We start from the raw sequence: 13,792 nt of genomic DNA, 5'->3' as shown, positions 1-13,792 counted from the left end.
AGTGCGCTGGACCATATGAGATGTGCCACGTCCTCTTTAGATGTGCCATGTCCTCTTTAGAAATTGCTCGTCTGCTCCGACTGCCTAAGTGCTCTTCAGTCTCTACAACATTTATACCTGGCAGATAAGGTAGTCCAGCGCATCCAGGACACCTACCCAAATTCCAAAGGCTGTAGAAGGAAACGTTTTGCTGCTTGGTTCCAGAGCAGGTGTGTACAAAAGGGAGCGAAATGTCGAATGTAGCTAGCCAAGGAGGCGAGTCGTGACCCTCAGTTCGGTGAGCGTGTCATTGATAACCTCGTCTTTCAACGCCCCTAATCCATAAACACACACAAACACAAGCACGATATCCTGTTTTTCTGCTTTCTCCCGTCGTCGTCATTTCGGGAGAGAGAGACTGAAACTGATAATATGTGTTACACCATGTGGCACCAGTTTGATGTTTATCAAATTTTGTGGAGATATTCATCATGTAACGTGTATTAAATGATTAAATTGTCATTCCATTTTGAACTGAAGATCACCATCGACCTCACTATGAGGTATTTGGAAGCAAATAGCCACCACCGTCGACTAGAGGATTTTCTAGTCATGCTTGAAACACCTGCTGTGTCAGTTTGTGAAGACTGGTGAATGGAAGCCAGTATGAAATTATAGGTCTTCTCAACTCATGCCATACAACCTCCATGGCTGACGAATCAGGGGACTGGGTAGGCCGTTCAGGAGTCCGTACGTTCCTCAACAAGTCTGTGGAGTGAACTGCAGTGTGCCGTCTTACACTATCCTGTTGGAATGTGCCATTTGGCGCACTGGTCATGAATGCTATTCTCGCCCATTACTGGAGAGCATCCAGTCTTCCTTCAACAATTACGGCCCGGCCGAAGTGGCCAAGCAGTTCTAGACGCTACAGTCTGGAACAGCGCGATCGCTACGGTCGCAGGTTCGAATCCTGCCTCGGGCATGGATGTGTGTGATGTCCTTAGGTTAGTTAGGTTTAAGTAGTTCTAAGTTCTAGGGGACTGACGACCTCAGCTGTTAAGTCCCATAGTGCTCAGAGCCATTTGAACCATTTTTTCAACAATTAAGAAATAAGTATTGATGTTTAATGAGAAGCTATAGTTACAATATTGAAATTTCTAGATGAAATTCAACATAACTTTAATAGATAGGCCTATAGAAATACTAACCAAAACGACATAAGAAAATCTATGCAGGGCCGGTACTCGAACTCGTATTTCCCGCTTGGCTTACCATGTCGGTAACTTGACTATAATGCAATAATGTTACAAAAGGTTATTTCTAGTGTCTTTTTTGCACAGTCATCCATTTTTATCCACCTCTATCTCAACACCTACCAATTTCTGGGGCAAAACCCAACAATTATTGCTTGAGCTAAATTGTAAATTTCTTGGTTATTAGCAATGCGACAGACATGCAATTTGGGTGGTTTATAGATAACAGCCCATCCTACACCTACAATTTGAAATAGCGTGAAAATCTACCCCTCACTGACTACAGTTTTAGAAAAACTGAAAACTGTGGGGCCTTATCCCCACTAGCCTAGGTGCATGACATGGAAGTTTGTGTCGGTCTGGAAAGCTGATATGAAACTTTCTGACAGATTATAGCTGTCTGCCGGACCGAGACTCGAACTCGGGACCTTTGCCTTTCGCGGAAAGTACTCTACTAACTGAGCTACCCAAGCACAACTCACGAACCGTCCTCACAGCTTCAATTCTGCCAGTACCTCGTCTCCTACCTTCCAAACTTCACAGAAGGTCTTCTGCGACCGTTGCAGAACTAGCACTCTTGGAAGAAAGGATATTGTGGAGATATGGCTTAGCCACAGCCTGGGGGATGTTTCCAGAGTGAGATTTTGACTCTGCAGCGGAGTGTGCGCTGATATGAAACTTCCTGACAGATTAAAACTGTGTGCCAAACCGAGACTCGAACTCATGAAACTTCCTGACAGATTAAAACTGTGTGCCAGACCAAGACTCGAACTCGGGACCTTTGCGTTTCGCGGGCAAATGCTCTACCAACTTTTAAAAAAAATATAATTTTGTTCGTTTTCATTCGTTGTATCTGCTTGGGGCGAACGTCGCAAGACACCCGTTTCAGTTCGTCGTTGATCCATTAACTCAGATTTTTATTGCAGAGAGCTTCTAACACTCTGACCAAATACGCTGAGTTACCGTGCCGGCACCAACTGAGCTACCCAAGCCACGCCTCATCGCCCGTCCTCACAGGTTTAATTCTGCCAGTACCTCGGCCTGGCACACAGTTTTAATCTGTCAGAAGTTTCATATCAGCGAACATTCCACTGCAGAGTGAAAACCTCATTCTGGAAACATCCCCCAGACTGTGGCTAAGCCACGTCTCCGCAATATCCTTTCTTCCAGGAGTGCTAGTTCTGCAAGGTTCGCAGAAGAGCTTCCGTGAAGTTTGGATGGTAGGAGACGTGGTACTGGCAGAATTGAAGCTGTGAGGACGGGTTGTGAGTCGTGCTTGGGTAGCTCAGTTGGTAGACCACTTGCCCACGAAAGCCAAAGGTCCCGAGTTCGAGACTCGGTCCGACACACAGGTATAATCTGTCAGGAAGTTTCATATCAGCGAACACTCCGCTGAAGAGTGAAAATCTTTCGGGAAACATCCCCCAGGCTGTGGCTAAGCCATGTCTCCGCAATATCCTTTCTTCCAGGAGTGCTAGTTCTGCAAGTTTCACATAAGAACTTCTGTGAAGTTTGGAAGTTAGGAGACGAGGTACTAGCAGAACTGAAGCTGTGAGTACGGGTCGTGAGTCCTGCTTGGGCAGCCCAGTTGGTAGAGCACTTACTCGCAAAAGGCAAAGGTCCTGAGTTCGAGTCTCGGTCTGGCACACAGTTTTAATCTGCCAGGAAGTTTCATATCAGCACACACTCCGCTGCAGAGTGAAAATCTCATTCTGGAAACAGAAAACCTCTTCTCGCAAAGCCAATAAACATATTCTTGTGGTAAGAAAAGTCAATTTGGGAAACCATTAAATCTTTCATGGAAAAAGAATAAAATTCTTCTCTAACAGCATTAAAAACGTTTCAGAAACCAATTAACTCTTTCTGGAAGAAACTCTCAGTACTAGCGGGCCCATCGGCACCGACCGACTACCGTGTCACCCTCTGCCAATGCTTCACTGGATACGGAATGGAGGGGCACGGGGTCAGCGCACAGCTATCTCGGCCGTTGTCAGTTTTCGTAACCTCGAGACGCTACTGCTCGGTCAAATAGCTCCTCAGTTGACACTTTACACCGCCTTCATTTCCTCCCATCAAGGAAATCTCTCTGCCAGTACCGGGATTCGAACCAGTGTCCACATGTCAGTCAGCTGTGCTGACCACTCAGCTAAGGAGGTGGACTTCTGAAACAAAAAAAGTAGTTGTACTCTTCTGGAAAAGAGAGAAAAAAGCAACTCTTCTTTACATTTGCGTTGTAGCATGTTTTTAATTCCCAGTATTTTTGAGCGAAATAATTCCAATTTTGATGTCGTAACTATATAAGGAACTGATATGACCATGTGTGACACGTACCGTTTATGCTTTGTGGTCAGACTGAAGAGCCAATCATGTCGTTATGTACTGAGTTGTGGTACTGCTAAAAGTGCCGCACGGATCATGTGGACCGATCTTTTGCGGCTCTTGACCAGAACATCAGTAGAAGCTCGACACGCTTATCTTTTTTAGGATCCTAAACACTCGAACAGTATTCAAGACTGGTTCTCACTAATGTCCTGTACGCAACCCGTCTATATAGATGAGCTACACTTTCCTAGAATTCTCCCAATAAACTGAAACCGACCATTCGCCTTCCCTACTACTCACCTTACAAACTCGTTCCGTTTCATATCGCTGTGCAACACTACGCCGAAATATTTAAACGAATTGATTCTGTCAAGCAGTGCACCACTAATAATGTATTTGAACATTACAGGGCTGTTTTATCCTTTCGTCGGAATGAATTTAAATTTTTCTACATCTACGAATTCCTGTCATTCATTAAGTTAGTGAGAAATTCTGCCTAAGCTACCCTGTATCTTCCTATAGTCACTGAAGGACGCCGGCCACGGTGGTCTAGCGGTTCTAGGCGCTCAGTCCGGAACCGCGCGACTGCTACGGTCGCAGGTTCGAATCCTGCCTCGGGCATGGATATGCGTGATGTCCTTAGGTTAGTTAGGTTTAAGTAGTTCTAAGTTCTAGGGGACTGATGACCACAGATGTTAAGTCCCATAGTGCTCAGAGCCATTTGAACCATTTGAGCCACTGAAGGACGATACTTTCTCGCAGACTACAGCGTCGTCGGCCAACAGCTGCAGATTTCTGCTCAACCTTTTTGTCAGATAGTTTATGAATATACAGGGTGTTTCCGCAAGAGGGAGCAAGAATTTAACAGGATATAGAGGATGCTCCATTGAACAGTCTGAGGTAGGGAACCTGGAATCGGAGAAGCCAACGTAAGAAGGTAATAGGCTTAAAATCACGTTACTGTGTACTTTTTTATTTACATTAGTTAAAGATAACTGCAAATACCATCACTGACACAATGAACGTACCATTTGTACTGTATCTTATAGAATGTGCTGAAACTGACGGCCATAAACCTCAATGCAAGCATGACATCGGCGAACAATATTCTGACGCAGCTTGTCAAATATTCCTGGTGCGTTTCGAATCACATCACAGGCAGCTACAATTCTGGCAACTAATTCCATCTCCGTATCCACTGGTGTCTCACACTCAAGTGACTTTAGATATCCCCATAGGAAATAACCAAGGGGGATCCAGATCAGGTGACGCCGCAGGCCATGGAATAGGACCTCTCCTTCCAATCCTGCGACCAGGAAGTACAGCATTGAGATGCTTGTGGACATCCGCACTGAAGTGAGGTGGTGAACCGCCATGCTGTATCCACATCCTCTCACGAACAGCCAAGTATACGTCCTCCAACAACTCAGATAGAACTCTTTGGTTGGCCGGCGTGGCTGAGAGGTTCTAGGCGCTACAGTCTGAAACCGCGTGATCGCTACAGTCGAAGGTTCGAATCCTGCCTCGGGCATGGATGTGCGTGATGTACTTAGGTTAGTTAGGTTTAAGTAGTTCTAAGTTCTAGGGGACTGATGACCTCAGATGTAAAGTCCCATAGTGCTCAGAGCCATTTGAACCATTTAGAACTCTTTGCACGAACTTCAAGCACAGGTGGCCCTTCAGATAGCCAGTTAGACTTCTTAGTAATCAGGTTCGTCCTCCTTGTTTCTTTGCAGGAAGTAAATAATGTACATGTAAATAAGCGGCACAGTACGTGTAAAGGTGTACGTACCTTAGTTGTAAGTAAGATGGAAAACAGTAATGCTAGACAAAGCGGTAGACAAGTTTACTTCCATATCTCCTTATGCTGGCTTCTCTGACCCCAGGTTCCCTATCTTAAAGTGTTCAGTGGAGCATTCTCTATGTCCTGTTAAATTTTTGCACGCTCTTACGGAAACATCTTTGATAGAGCAGAAGAGTGATCTTATGACCCTTCATTGAAGCATTCCTGACGACTTCTCTGACGAACATTCACTATACAGGAAAATATAGTGTTTACACGAATTCTTTACAGACGAATGGAAAAACTGGTAGTAGCCGACCTCAGGGAAGATCAGTATGGATTCCGTAGAAATGTTGGAACACGTGAGGCAATACTGACCCTACGACTTATCTTAGAAGAAAGATTAAGGAAAGGCAAACCTACATTTCTAGCATTTGTTGACTTAGAGAAAGCTTTTGACAATGTTGACTGGAATACTCTCTTTCAAATTCTGAAGGTGGCAGGGGTAAAATACAGGGAGCGAAAGGCTATTTACAATTTGTGCAGAAAGCAGATGGAAGTTATAAGAGTCGCGGGGTATGAAAGGGAAGCAGTGGTTGGGAAGGGAGTGAGACAGGGCTGTAGCCTATCCCCGATGTTATTCAATCTGGTATATTGATCAATCAGTAAAGGAAACAAAAGAAAAGTTCGGAGTAGGTATTAAAATCCATGGAGAAGAAATAAAAACTTTGAGGCTCGCCGGTGATACAAGCAAAACAAGGATAATGGAATGTAGTCGAATTAAGTCGAGTGATGCTGAGGGAATTAGGTTAGGAAATGAGACACTTAAAGTAGGGATCAAAATAACTGATGGTGGTCGAAGTAGAGAGGATATAAAATGTAGACTGGCAATGGCAAGGAAAGCGTTTCCGAAGAAGAAAAATATGTTAACATCGAGTATAGATTTAAGTGTCAGGAAGTTGTTTCTGAAAGCATTTGTATGGAGTGTAGCCATTTATGGAAGTGAAACATTGACGATAAATAGTTTAGACAAGAAGAGAATAGAAGCTTTCGAAATGTGGTGCTACAGAAGAATGCTGAAGATTAGGTCGGTAGATCACATAACTAATGAGGAGGTATTGAACAGAATTGGGGAGAAGAGGAGTTTGTGGCACAACTTGACTAGAAAAAGGGATCGGTTGGCAGGACATATTCTGAGGCATCAAGGGATCACCAATTTAGTACTGGAGGGAAGCGTGGAGGGTAAAAATCGTAGAGGAAGACCAAGAGATGAATACACTAAGCAGATTCAGAAGGATGTAGGCTGCAGTAGGTACTGGGTGATGAAGAAGCTTGCACAGGATAGAGTAGCATGGATAGCTGCATCAAACCAGTCTCAGGACTGAAGACCACAACAACAACAACAACAACTATTGCTACAAAGTCTTCGAGGTACCCACTTATCCGAGAACATGTTCCGTGTGCACGGTCCTTCCAGTGAGGCACTGGTCAAAGGCTTTCTGGAAATATGGGAATAATGAATCTGCCTGTTGCCCTTTATCCATGGTAAGAGCGAGAAAAGAGCAGGCTGAGTTTCGTACGAGCGATGATTTCTAAATCTAGGATTCCACTTGAGACCGTTCGTATTCACCGCTGACTCTGGTCTTATTATTTGCAGAAGGCACACTCACTGAAGTACAACAGGGATGTGGCGATCAAGATAATCTCCAAGTTCTACGCTCCTTCTGACTATATGAGGAGGTTCCTGCCGAGGGAAATCGGAGTGGTACAGAACTTGAAGCACAAGAATATGGTCAGATTCCTGCACGCCATTGAGACGACTCATCGGTAAGCTGTAAAGTGTTTGGTTTGTTGTTTAATTGTTGTATTGGAAACTGAACTGGACTGGACTGGTTTCCCATTCTTTAACTTTGAGTATGTTGTATGTTGTAGTCCTGAGCAGTGCAAGTGGGGTAATTACGAAAAATATATCTGATAAAATGAGTCACCAAACCATTCTAAAACTGTAAAACTGTATATTAATTAACTTTTACTACAACAATCAAAAAACTTAAAAATGTGTACTAAATAAGCTGTTCCATGAAATTCTGTGCTTCACAGTACTGCGAACAGTAGTACAATGCGTGACATCACAGTGACTGATGGTGCCACACACAAAGCTAACAGAATAAAAATTATACATAAAATTACAAATCAAATTTTGAGGGAGTAAATGTCCAAAATGATTGTGTAAAAATTTCCTATAATTTAACGTATTAAAACTCACTAAACAAAATTCCAAACATTAAAAGACATACACGTGAACGTAACACTGCACGGTGAGAATAAGACTGCGTGCGTAAGAAATGAGATCTGCGCGAAACTTACCCGGAAGTGATTTAACTGTATCCCACTGTAATGTTAAACTGGCCCTAAGAAATTATCATGGCTTATGGCTAGGGAAACCCGGTACTGCCCGAATATGATGAACATGATAGCACAGCGCAACTGCAAACCATCTAAAGAAAAGAAAGCCCTGCGCAGTGCAGCATATGCAGCTATTCTAAGTATATTAAGTTTTAGTTTTACTTTTGTACAAATGTGTAATGGGGGAAACTGTTATTAGAATATTAAACTTTCGTGTGGAGACGATGGAGGATATTGCATTTACTGAATGATGTAAAAGAGACTAGCAGTCAAAAAATGTATTGAAACTCTGATCCTTTAACAATTGCAATCAATTTTACAAAAAGCATTTATACAAAAACCATGCCATGATACTAGTTACTGAAATGATAAAGAACTGGTGAATTTCCAATGCTGAGTGCAGGCGATGTGAGCAGATACCGTTTTTTAATCACGTCTGATCAATTAAACTACATAACCCGAACCAATAAGAAAAAATCCCACTTAAACTTCCACTTTTTTAAACACATCATAAATTACTCACAAGCAAGCAGTGCGGCGACAGCAGTACCTGCAAATCGTCAGCGACAACATTAACAGAAAATCGTCTGTGCTCCGTTAACAATTTGTAAGCTGCTTAGCAGTGTGACCAACACCCAAATAGATCACATACTACTCTTAGAATGCGGTTCGCAACGACAATGCTAGTGGCAAGCATAGATCACACTACTCATATTCAGAACCTCTGTAGCGTAATATGTCGACTATTGAAGACTTCTGTTTAAAAAGTATCAAGTGTACAGATATGAAGTACGACACATTGTGAAAATATAGAGCTCAATAGAGCTCGCATCACTTTTATTGAATACTAAAAATAAGCCAGAAATCTTAATATTATATCAACTTGTATGACGCCAAGTTTTATCCAAAGTGGTTGCTTACAATATTAAGAAAACATTTTTGATGAAAATATGATTTTTCTTCTGTCTTGGTGAGAATGTTGCCAACCTTTTTGGCTCATTAACCTGAGAAACAGTGTTCTGGAAATGAATACACATAGAACAAACAGTAATAATTGTCTCATAAAAAATCACTGTCTCAAATGAGAAACGAATAAGTCTTGAATGTAGAAAGGGTCAAGCTATTCATGCAGTTCCGCGGCATTCTTCTGGCATTGCTTTTATTTCATGTTACAAATTAACTAACACTTCGTTGATCATCTTAGGCTGTTTCTGATTTCTCCAATGTTTCTTGAGCTACTTGCTTCTTGTTTTCTCTCTTCTACTATTCACTTTTTTCTTAAATTTTTTGCGTTTAGAAAAACTCCCTATACCTCAGTTACTTTCGTTTAACTTACTTTTCTTCTGATCTTATAGAATTTTTTAAACCAATTAGGTTTACCTGCTAGTATTTCAAAGTGTCAACACTTTTCTCGAGTAGCCTGCTATAAATCAGTGTTTTTTGTTATGTATTTATCGTATGGCTTTACCAGTGCAAGTGAGGTATTGACATCGTAAATTTACATAACATAACATATAAATACAAATATACATATACACACATACATAATAATATAAACAGAACAAACACCAGTCATTATTAAATCTGAGCAAAGTTGAAATGTAATCACAGCTATAATTCGTCAAAAAGTTATATCCAAATGTGACAGCCATTTAATGGCAGCAGGGCTGGCCTCCACGAAGTCTCTCCAGTCACCACAGAATCTTCGCAGTGGGCAATCTTGCACTAGATGTTGTAATGTTTGTTCAACAGTTTCACAGTCACACATTGGGTTATCATTGGCGCTCCATTTGTACAGCACGGATTTAGTTCTCGCGTGTCCAGTTCTCACACGGTTAAACTGGCGCCAGATTTTACGAGGAAGCTGCATTCCTGAGAATTATTGGCTGGGGTCCTCTATATTGTGTCGGTTAATGTCACTATTGCTCCACTTGGTTTTCCAGGATTTGTGGCAGTCATAGGTATTTCCTTGGGCAAGTGTTCTGTCTTCCCATATTGTCGCTCTTGATTTAAGGCGATGTCGACAGCGGTCATCTAGTACTTGGTGTATCGGTAGTATACTTGCCTTATCTGCATGATTTATTTTCTGCCATTCCTGAATTGTTGCCTGCTGTCTACGGATTTCAGGCGGAGGGATGTTTGAGAGATCATGAAGCCATTCTAGAGGTGTTGACTTTAGTGTCCCTATTATTGTCCTCATGGTTCATTGATCTGGGCGTCAATCTTCTTCATATGGGCACTCCTGCTCCACACAGGGGCACAGCACTCTGCCACGGAATAGACGCGTGATAGTGCTGCAACACGTAGTGTATTTGCATCCGCTCCCCATGTGGTACCTGCCAATCTCTGGATGATGTTATTTCGGGATTTCAATTTCTGGCTAGTTAGTTCCAGGTGTTTCTTGAAGGTAAGTGACCTGTCAAGAGTTATGCCTAAATATTTGGGAAATTTGTTATGTTTAATTCGTTTTCCGCAGAAAGTAATGTTTAGTTCTCTGTCTGCTAGTCTGTTATTTAAATGGAAGGCGCAAGTGTCTGTTTTGTTTGGGTTTGGGCACAGTCTCCATTTTTTGTTGTACTGGTTTAGTACTTCTAGGTCAGCTGTTAGAGTTCTTTCACCATCTTCTAGCCATTTGCTTTGAGTAGCTATAGCCATGTTATCAGCGTAGCAAAACTTGCTTGACTCAGTGTCTATCAGGTCACTGATGTAAACATTAAAAAGCATTGGAGCCAGTACAGATCCCTGGGGGAGTCCGCTTTTTATTCCTTTTGACATGCTGCTTTGTGACCCCAGGTTTCCTTTGAAATATCGGACTTTCAGCATTTTTTCCAACAGGTTTGTCAATTTCAAGCATGGAATCATCTTTGAAATTGATCAGTGTTAGGATGTGCCCACAGTACAATAATATTCCTGTTTCTAATCGGACATATAGCTCAGCCACTTATTTGAGTCCTCCTTCTACGTTGCTCTTCATGTGAAACATTCCTGCTGGTCAATATATTTCTGATAATTTTCCTTTGTTATTTAATAATATACAGACGGAAAAAATCACCACACTAGGAAACAATTATGCGACATAAACGAAATTTGGTAGGAGTGCTTATACACCTGAAAGATGATGTCTATTCAAAGTTCGTGTCAATCGCACAAGAGTGGCTCTAGTAGCGCAGTTATGAGGGTGCCAATCAGATTTGCTTTAAACACACGCTGTAACGGTCATGAGACTGGACGTGCTGAGTTGATGTTAACCAAGAATGTCTTTAGAGCGACAAAACAGCCATTATCACCACCTCAGTGGGTTTGAACGAGGTCATGTAATACGAAAATGAGAAGCTGGCCGTTCCTTCTGCAGTACTGGAGAAAGGCTTGGCAGGAAAGTAGCCACTGTACTTGATTGCTGGCAGCGGTGGTCACGAAAATGTACAGCCGCAGCAAGACCGGGCTCTGAACGACCACGTGACACTACCAAGAGGGGCGACCATAGTGTTCGGCGTGTGGCTCTGTCTCATCGTACTGTATCTGCAGCAGCACTGTGAGCAGCAGTTGGCACCACAGTGACACAACGAGCTGTTACAAATAGGTTACTTCAAGGACAGCTCCGAGCTATATGCCGTGTAGCGTGCATTCCGCTGACCCCAAACTACCACCGTTTGCGATTTCAGTACTGTCAAGCAAGAGCTCATTGGAGGGTGGCTTGCAGGTCTGTTGCGTTTGCTGATGAAAGCTGATTCTCCCTCGGTGCCAGTGATGGCAGTGTGGTGATTAGAAGGAGACCATATGAGGGCAGGCACACTGGACCTACAGCTGGAGTTATGGTCTGAGGTGCGAGTTATTATGACAGTAGGAGCACTCTTGTGGTTATTCCATGCACCCTGGCTGCAAATTTGTACTTCAGTCTGGTGATACGATCTGTTGTGCTGCCATTCATAAACAGCATTCCAAATGGTGTTTTCCAACAGGATAACGCTCACCCACATAAACGCTGTTGTAACCCATCACACTCTACAGAGCCCCGACTTGTTGCCTTGGCCTGCTCGATCACCAGACCTGTCTCCAGTCGAGCACATATGGCACATCATCTGACGATAACTTCAGCGTCATCCACAATCAGCATTAATCGTCCCTAGGCATGGAACTCCCTCCCACAAACTGACATTCGGTACCTGTGCAACATAATACATACAAGTTTGCATGCTTGCACCCAACATTCTGGCGGTTACACTTGTCATTAATGTACGAGCATATCCCTTTTGGCTGGTCGGGTGGCCGAGCGGTTCTTGGCGCTACGGTCTGGAACCGAGCGACCGCTACGGTCGCAGGTTCGAATCCTGCCTCGGGCATGGATGTGTGTGATGTCCGTAGGTTAGTTAGGTTTAAGTACTTCTAAGTTCTAGGGGACTGATGACGTCAGCAGTTAAGTCCCATGGTGCTCAGAGCCATTTATACCATTTGAACTTCACTTTTGCAACGGCTGGTGTCGCGCTTACATTAACCTATGGTCTTGCAATGTTAATCACTTGAATATATTACCTAGGAAAATGTATTCCCGAAGTTTTATTACTCTCCAATAATTATTTTCTGGTGTTGCGATTTTTCCTCCGTCAATGTATCTTCGTTTTCAAATTTAGTACCTTAGACCACAGTTTTGACGTATTCGTGCGTTACAGCTGATTTATTATGATTTAGTGCAAACTTCGCGGGTTGTTATTGTTTTCTTGTTGCGAACATCTTTTGTTAATTTTATTGCTAAACTTTTACTTATTAATGTTTCATTGATAATTTTTTTAGAAGTTATTACTCTGTATGACCGCCAGATGCCAGTGCTGATATTTTTCATCATTTTCCCGTGATTTGTGTCTTACCTATTTTCTCTGTATGTCCTATCTGGTGATTGTCCCAGACGAGAAGCAATACCACAATAACGGCTGAACGTGGATTTTGTAAGCTACCTCCTTTGTGGCTAGACCACAGTTTCCGAAGGTTCTTCAATTGAATCTCAGTCTGGCGTCTTACTTTTTTTAAAATACACTCCTGGAAATTGAAATAAGAACACCGTGAATTCATTGTCCCAGGAAGGGGAAACTTTATTGACACATTCCTGGGGTCAGATACATCACATGATCACACTGACAGAACCACAGGCACATAGACACAGGCAACAGAGCATGCACAATGTCGGCACTAGTACAGTGTATATCCACCTTTCGCAGCAATGCAGGCTGCTATTCTCCCATGGAGACGATCGTAGAGATGCTGGATGTAGTCCTGTGGAACGGCTTGCCATGTCATTTCCACCTGGCGCCTCAGTTGGACCAGCGTTCGTGCTGGACATGCAGACCGCGTGAGACGACGCTTCATCCAGTCCCAAACATGCTCAATGGGGGACAGATCCGGAGATCTTGTTGGCCAGGGTAGTTGACTTACACCTTCTAGAGCACGTTGGGTGGCACGGGATACATGCGGACGTGCATTGTCCTGTTGGAACAGCAAGTTCCCTTGCCGGTCTAGGAATGGTAGAACGATGGGTTCGATGACGGTTTGGATGTACCGTGCACTATTCAGTGTCCCCTCGACGATCACCAGTGGTGTACGGCCAGTGTAGGAGATCGCTCCCCACACCATGATGCCGGGTGTTGGCCCTGTGTGCCTCGGTCGTATGCAGTCCTGATTGTGGCGCTCACCTGCACGGCGCCAAACACGCATACGACCATCATTGGCACCAAGGCAGAAGCGACTCTCATCGCTGAAGACGACACGTCTCCATTCGTCCCTCCATTCACGCCTGTCGCGACACCACTGGAGGCGGGCTGCACGATGTTGGGGCGTGAGCGGAAGACGGCCTAACGGTGTGCGGGACCGTAGCCCAGCTTCATGGAGACGGTTGAGAATGGTCCGATACCCCAGGAGCAACAGTGTCCCTAATTTGCTGGGAAGTGGCGGTGCGGTCCCCTACGGCACTGCGTAGGATCCTACGGTCTTGGCGTGCATCCGTGCATCGCTGCGGTCCGGTCCCAGGTCGACGGGCACGTGCACCTTCCGCCAACCACTG

The 13,792-nt window shown here is 43.7% G+C and overlaps 1 protein-coding gene across 1 annotated transcript in view; it reads left to right on the top strand.

Moving 5' to 3' along the window:
* The window catches only part of LOC126416876 (testis-specific serine/threonine-protein kinase 4-like), a 141,622-nt gene that overhangs the window by 43,503 nt on the left and 84,327 nt on the right, over positions 1 to 13,792 (top strand). The window contains exon 3 of the mRNA XM_050084759.1: positions 6,995 to 7,164. Coding sequence (XP_049940716.1) covers positions 6,995 to 7,164 — 170 coding nt within the window. The remainder of the gene's footprint in view (positions 1 to 6,994; positions 7,165 to 13,792) is intronic.

This window comes from Schistocerca serialis, chromosome 8, assembly GCF_023864345.2.
Source record: "Schistocerca serialis cubense isolate TAMUIC-IGC-003099 chromosome 8, iqSchSeri2.2, whole genome shotgun sequence".
NCBI classification, from domain to species: Eukaryota; Metazoa; Arthropoda; class Insecta; order Orthoptera; family Acrididae; genus Schistocerca; species Schistocerca serialis.
This window is presented reverse-complemented; position numbering and strand designations above follow the sequence as displayed.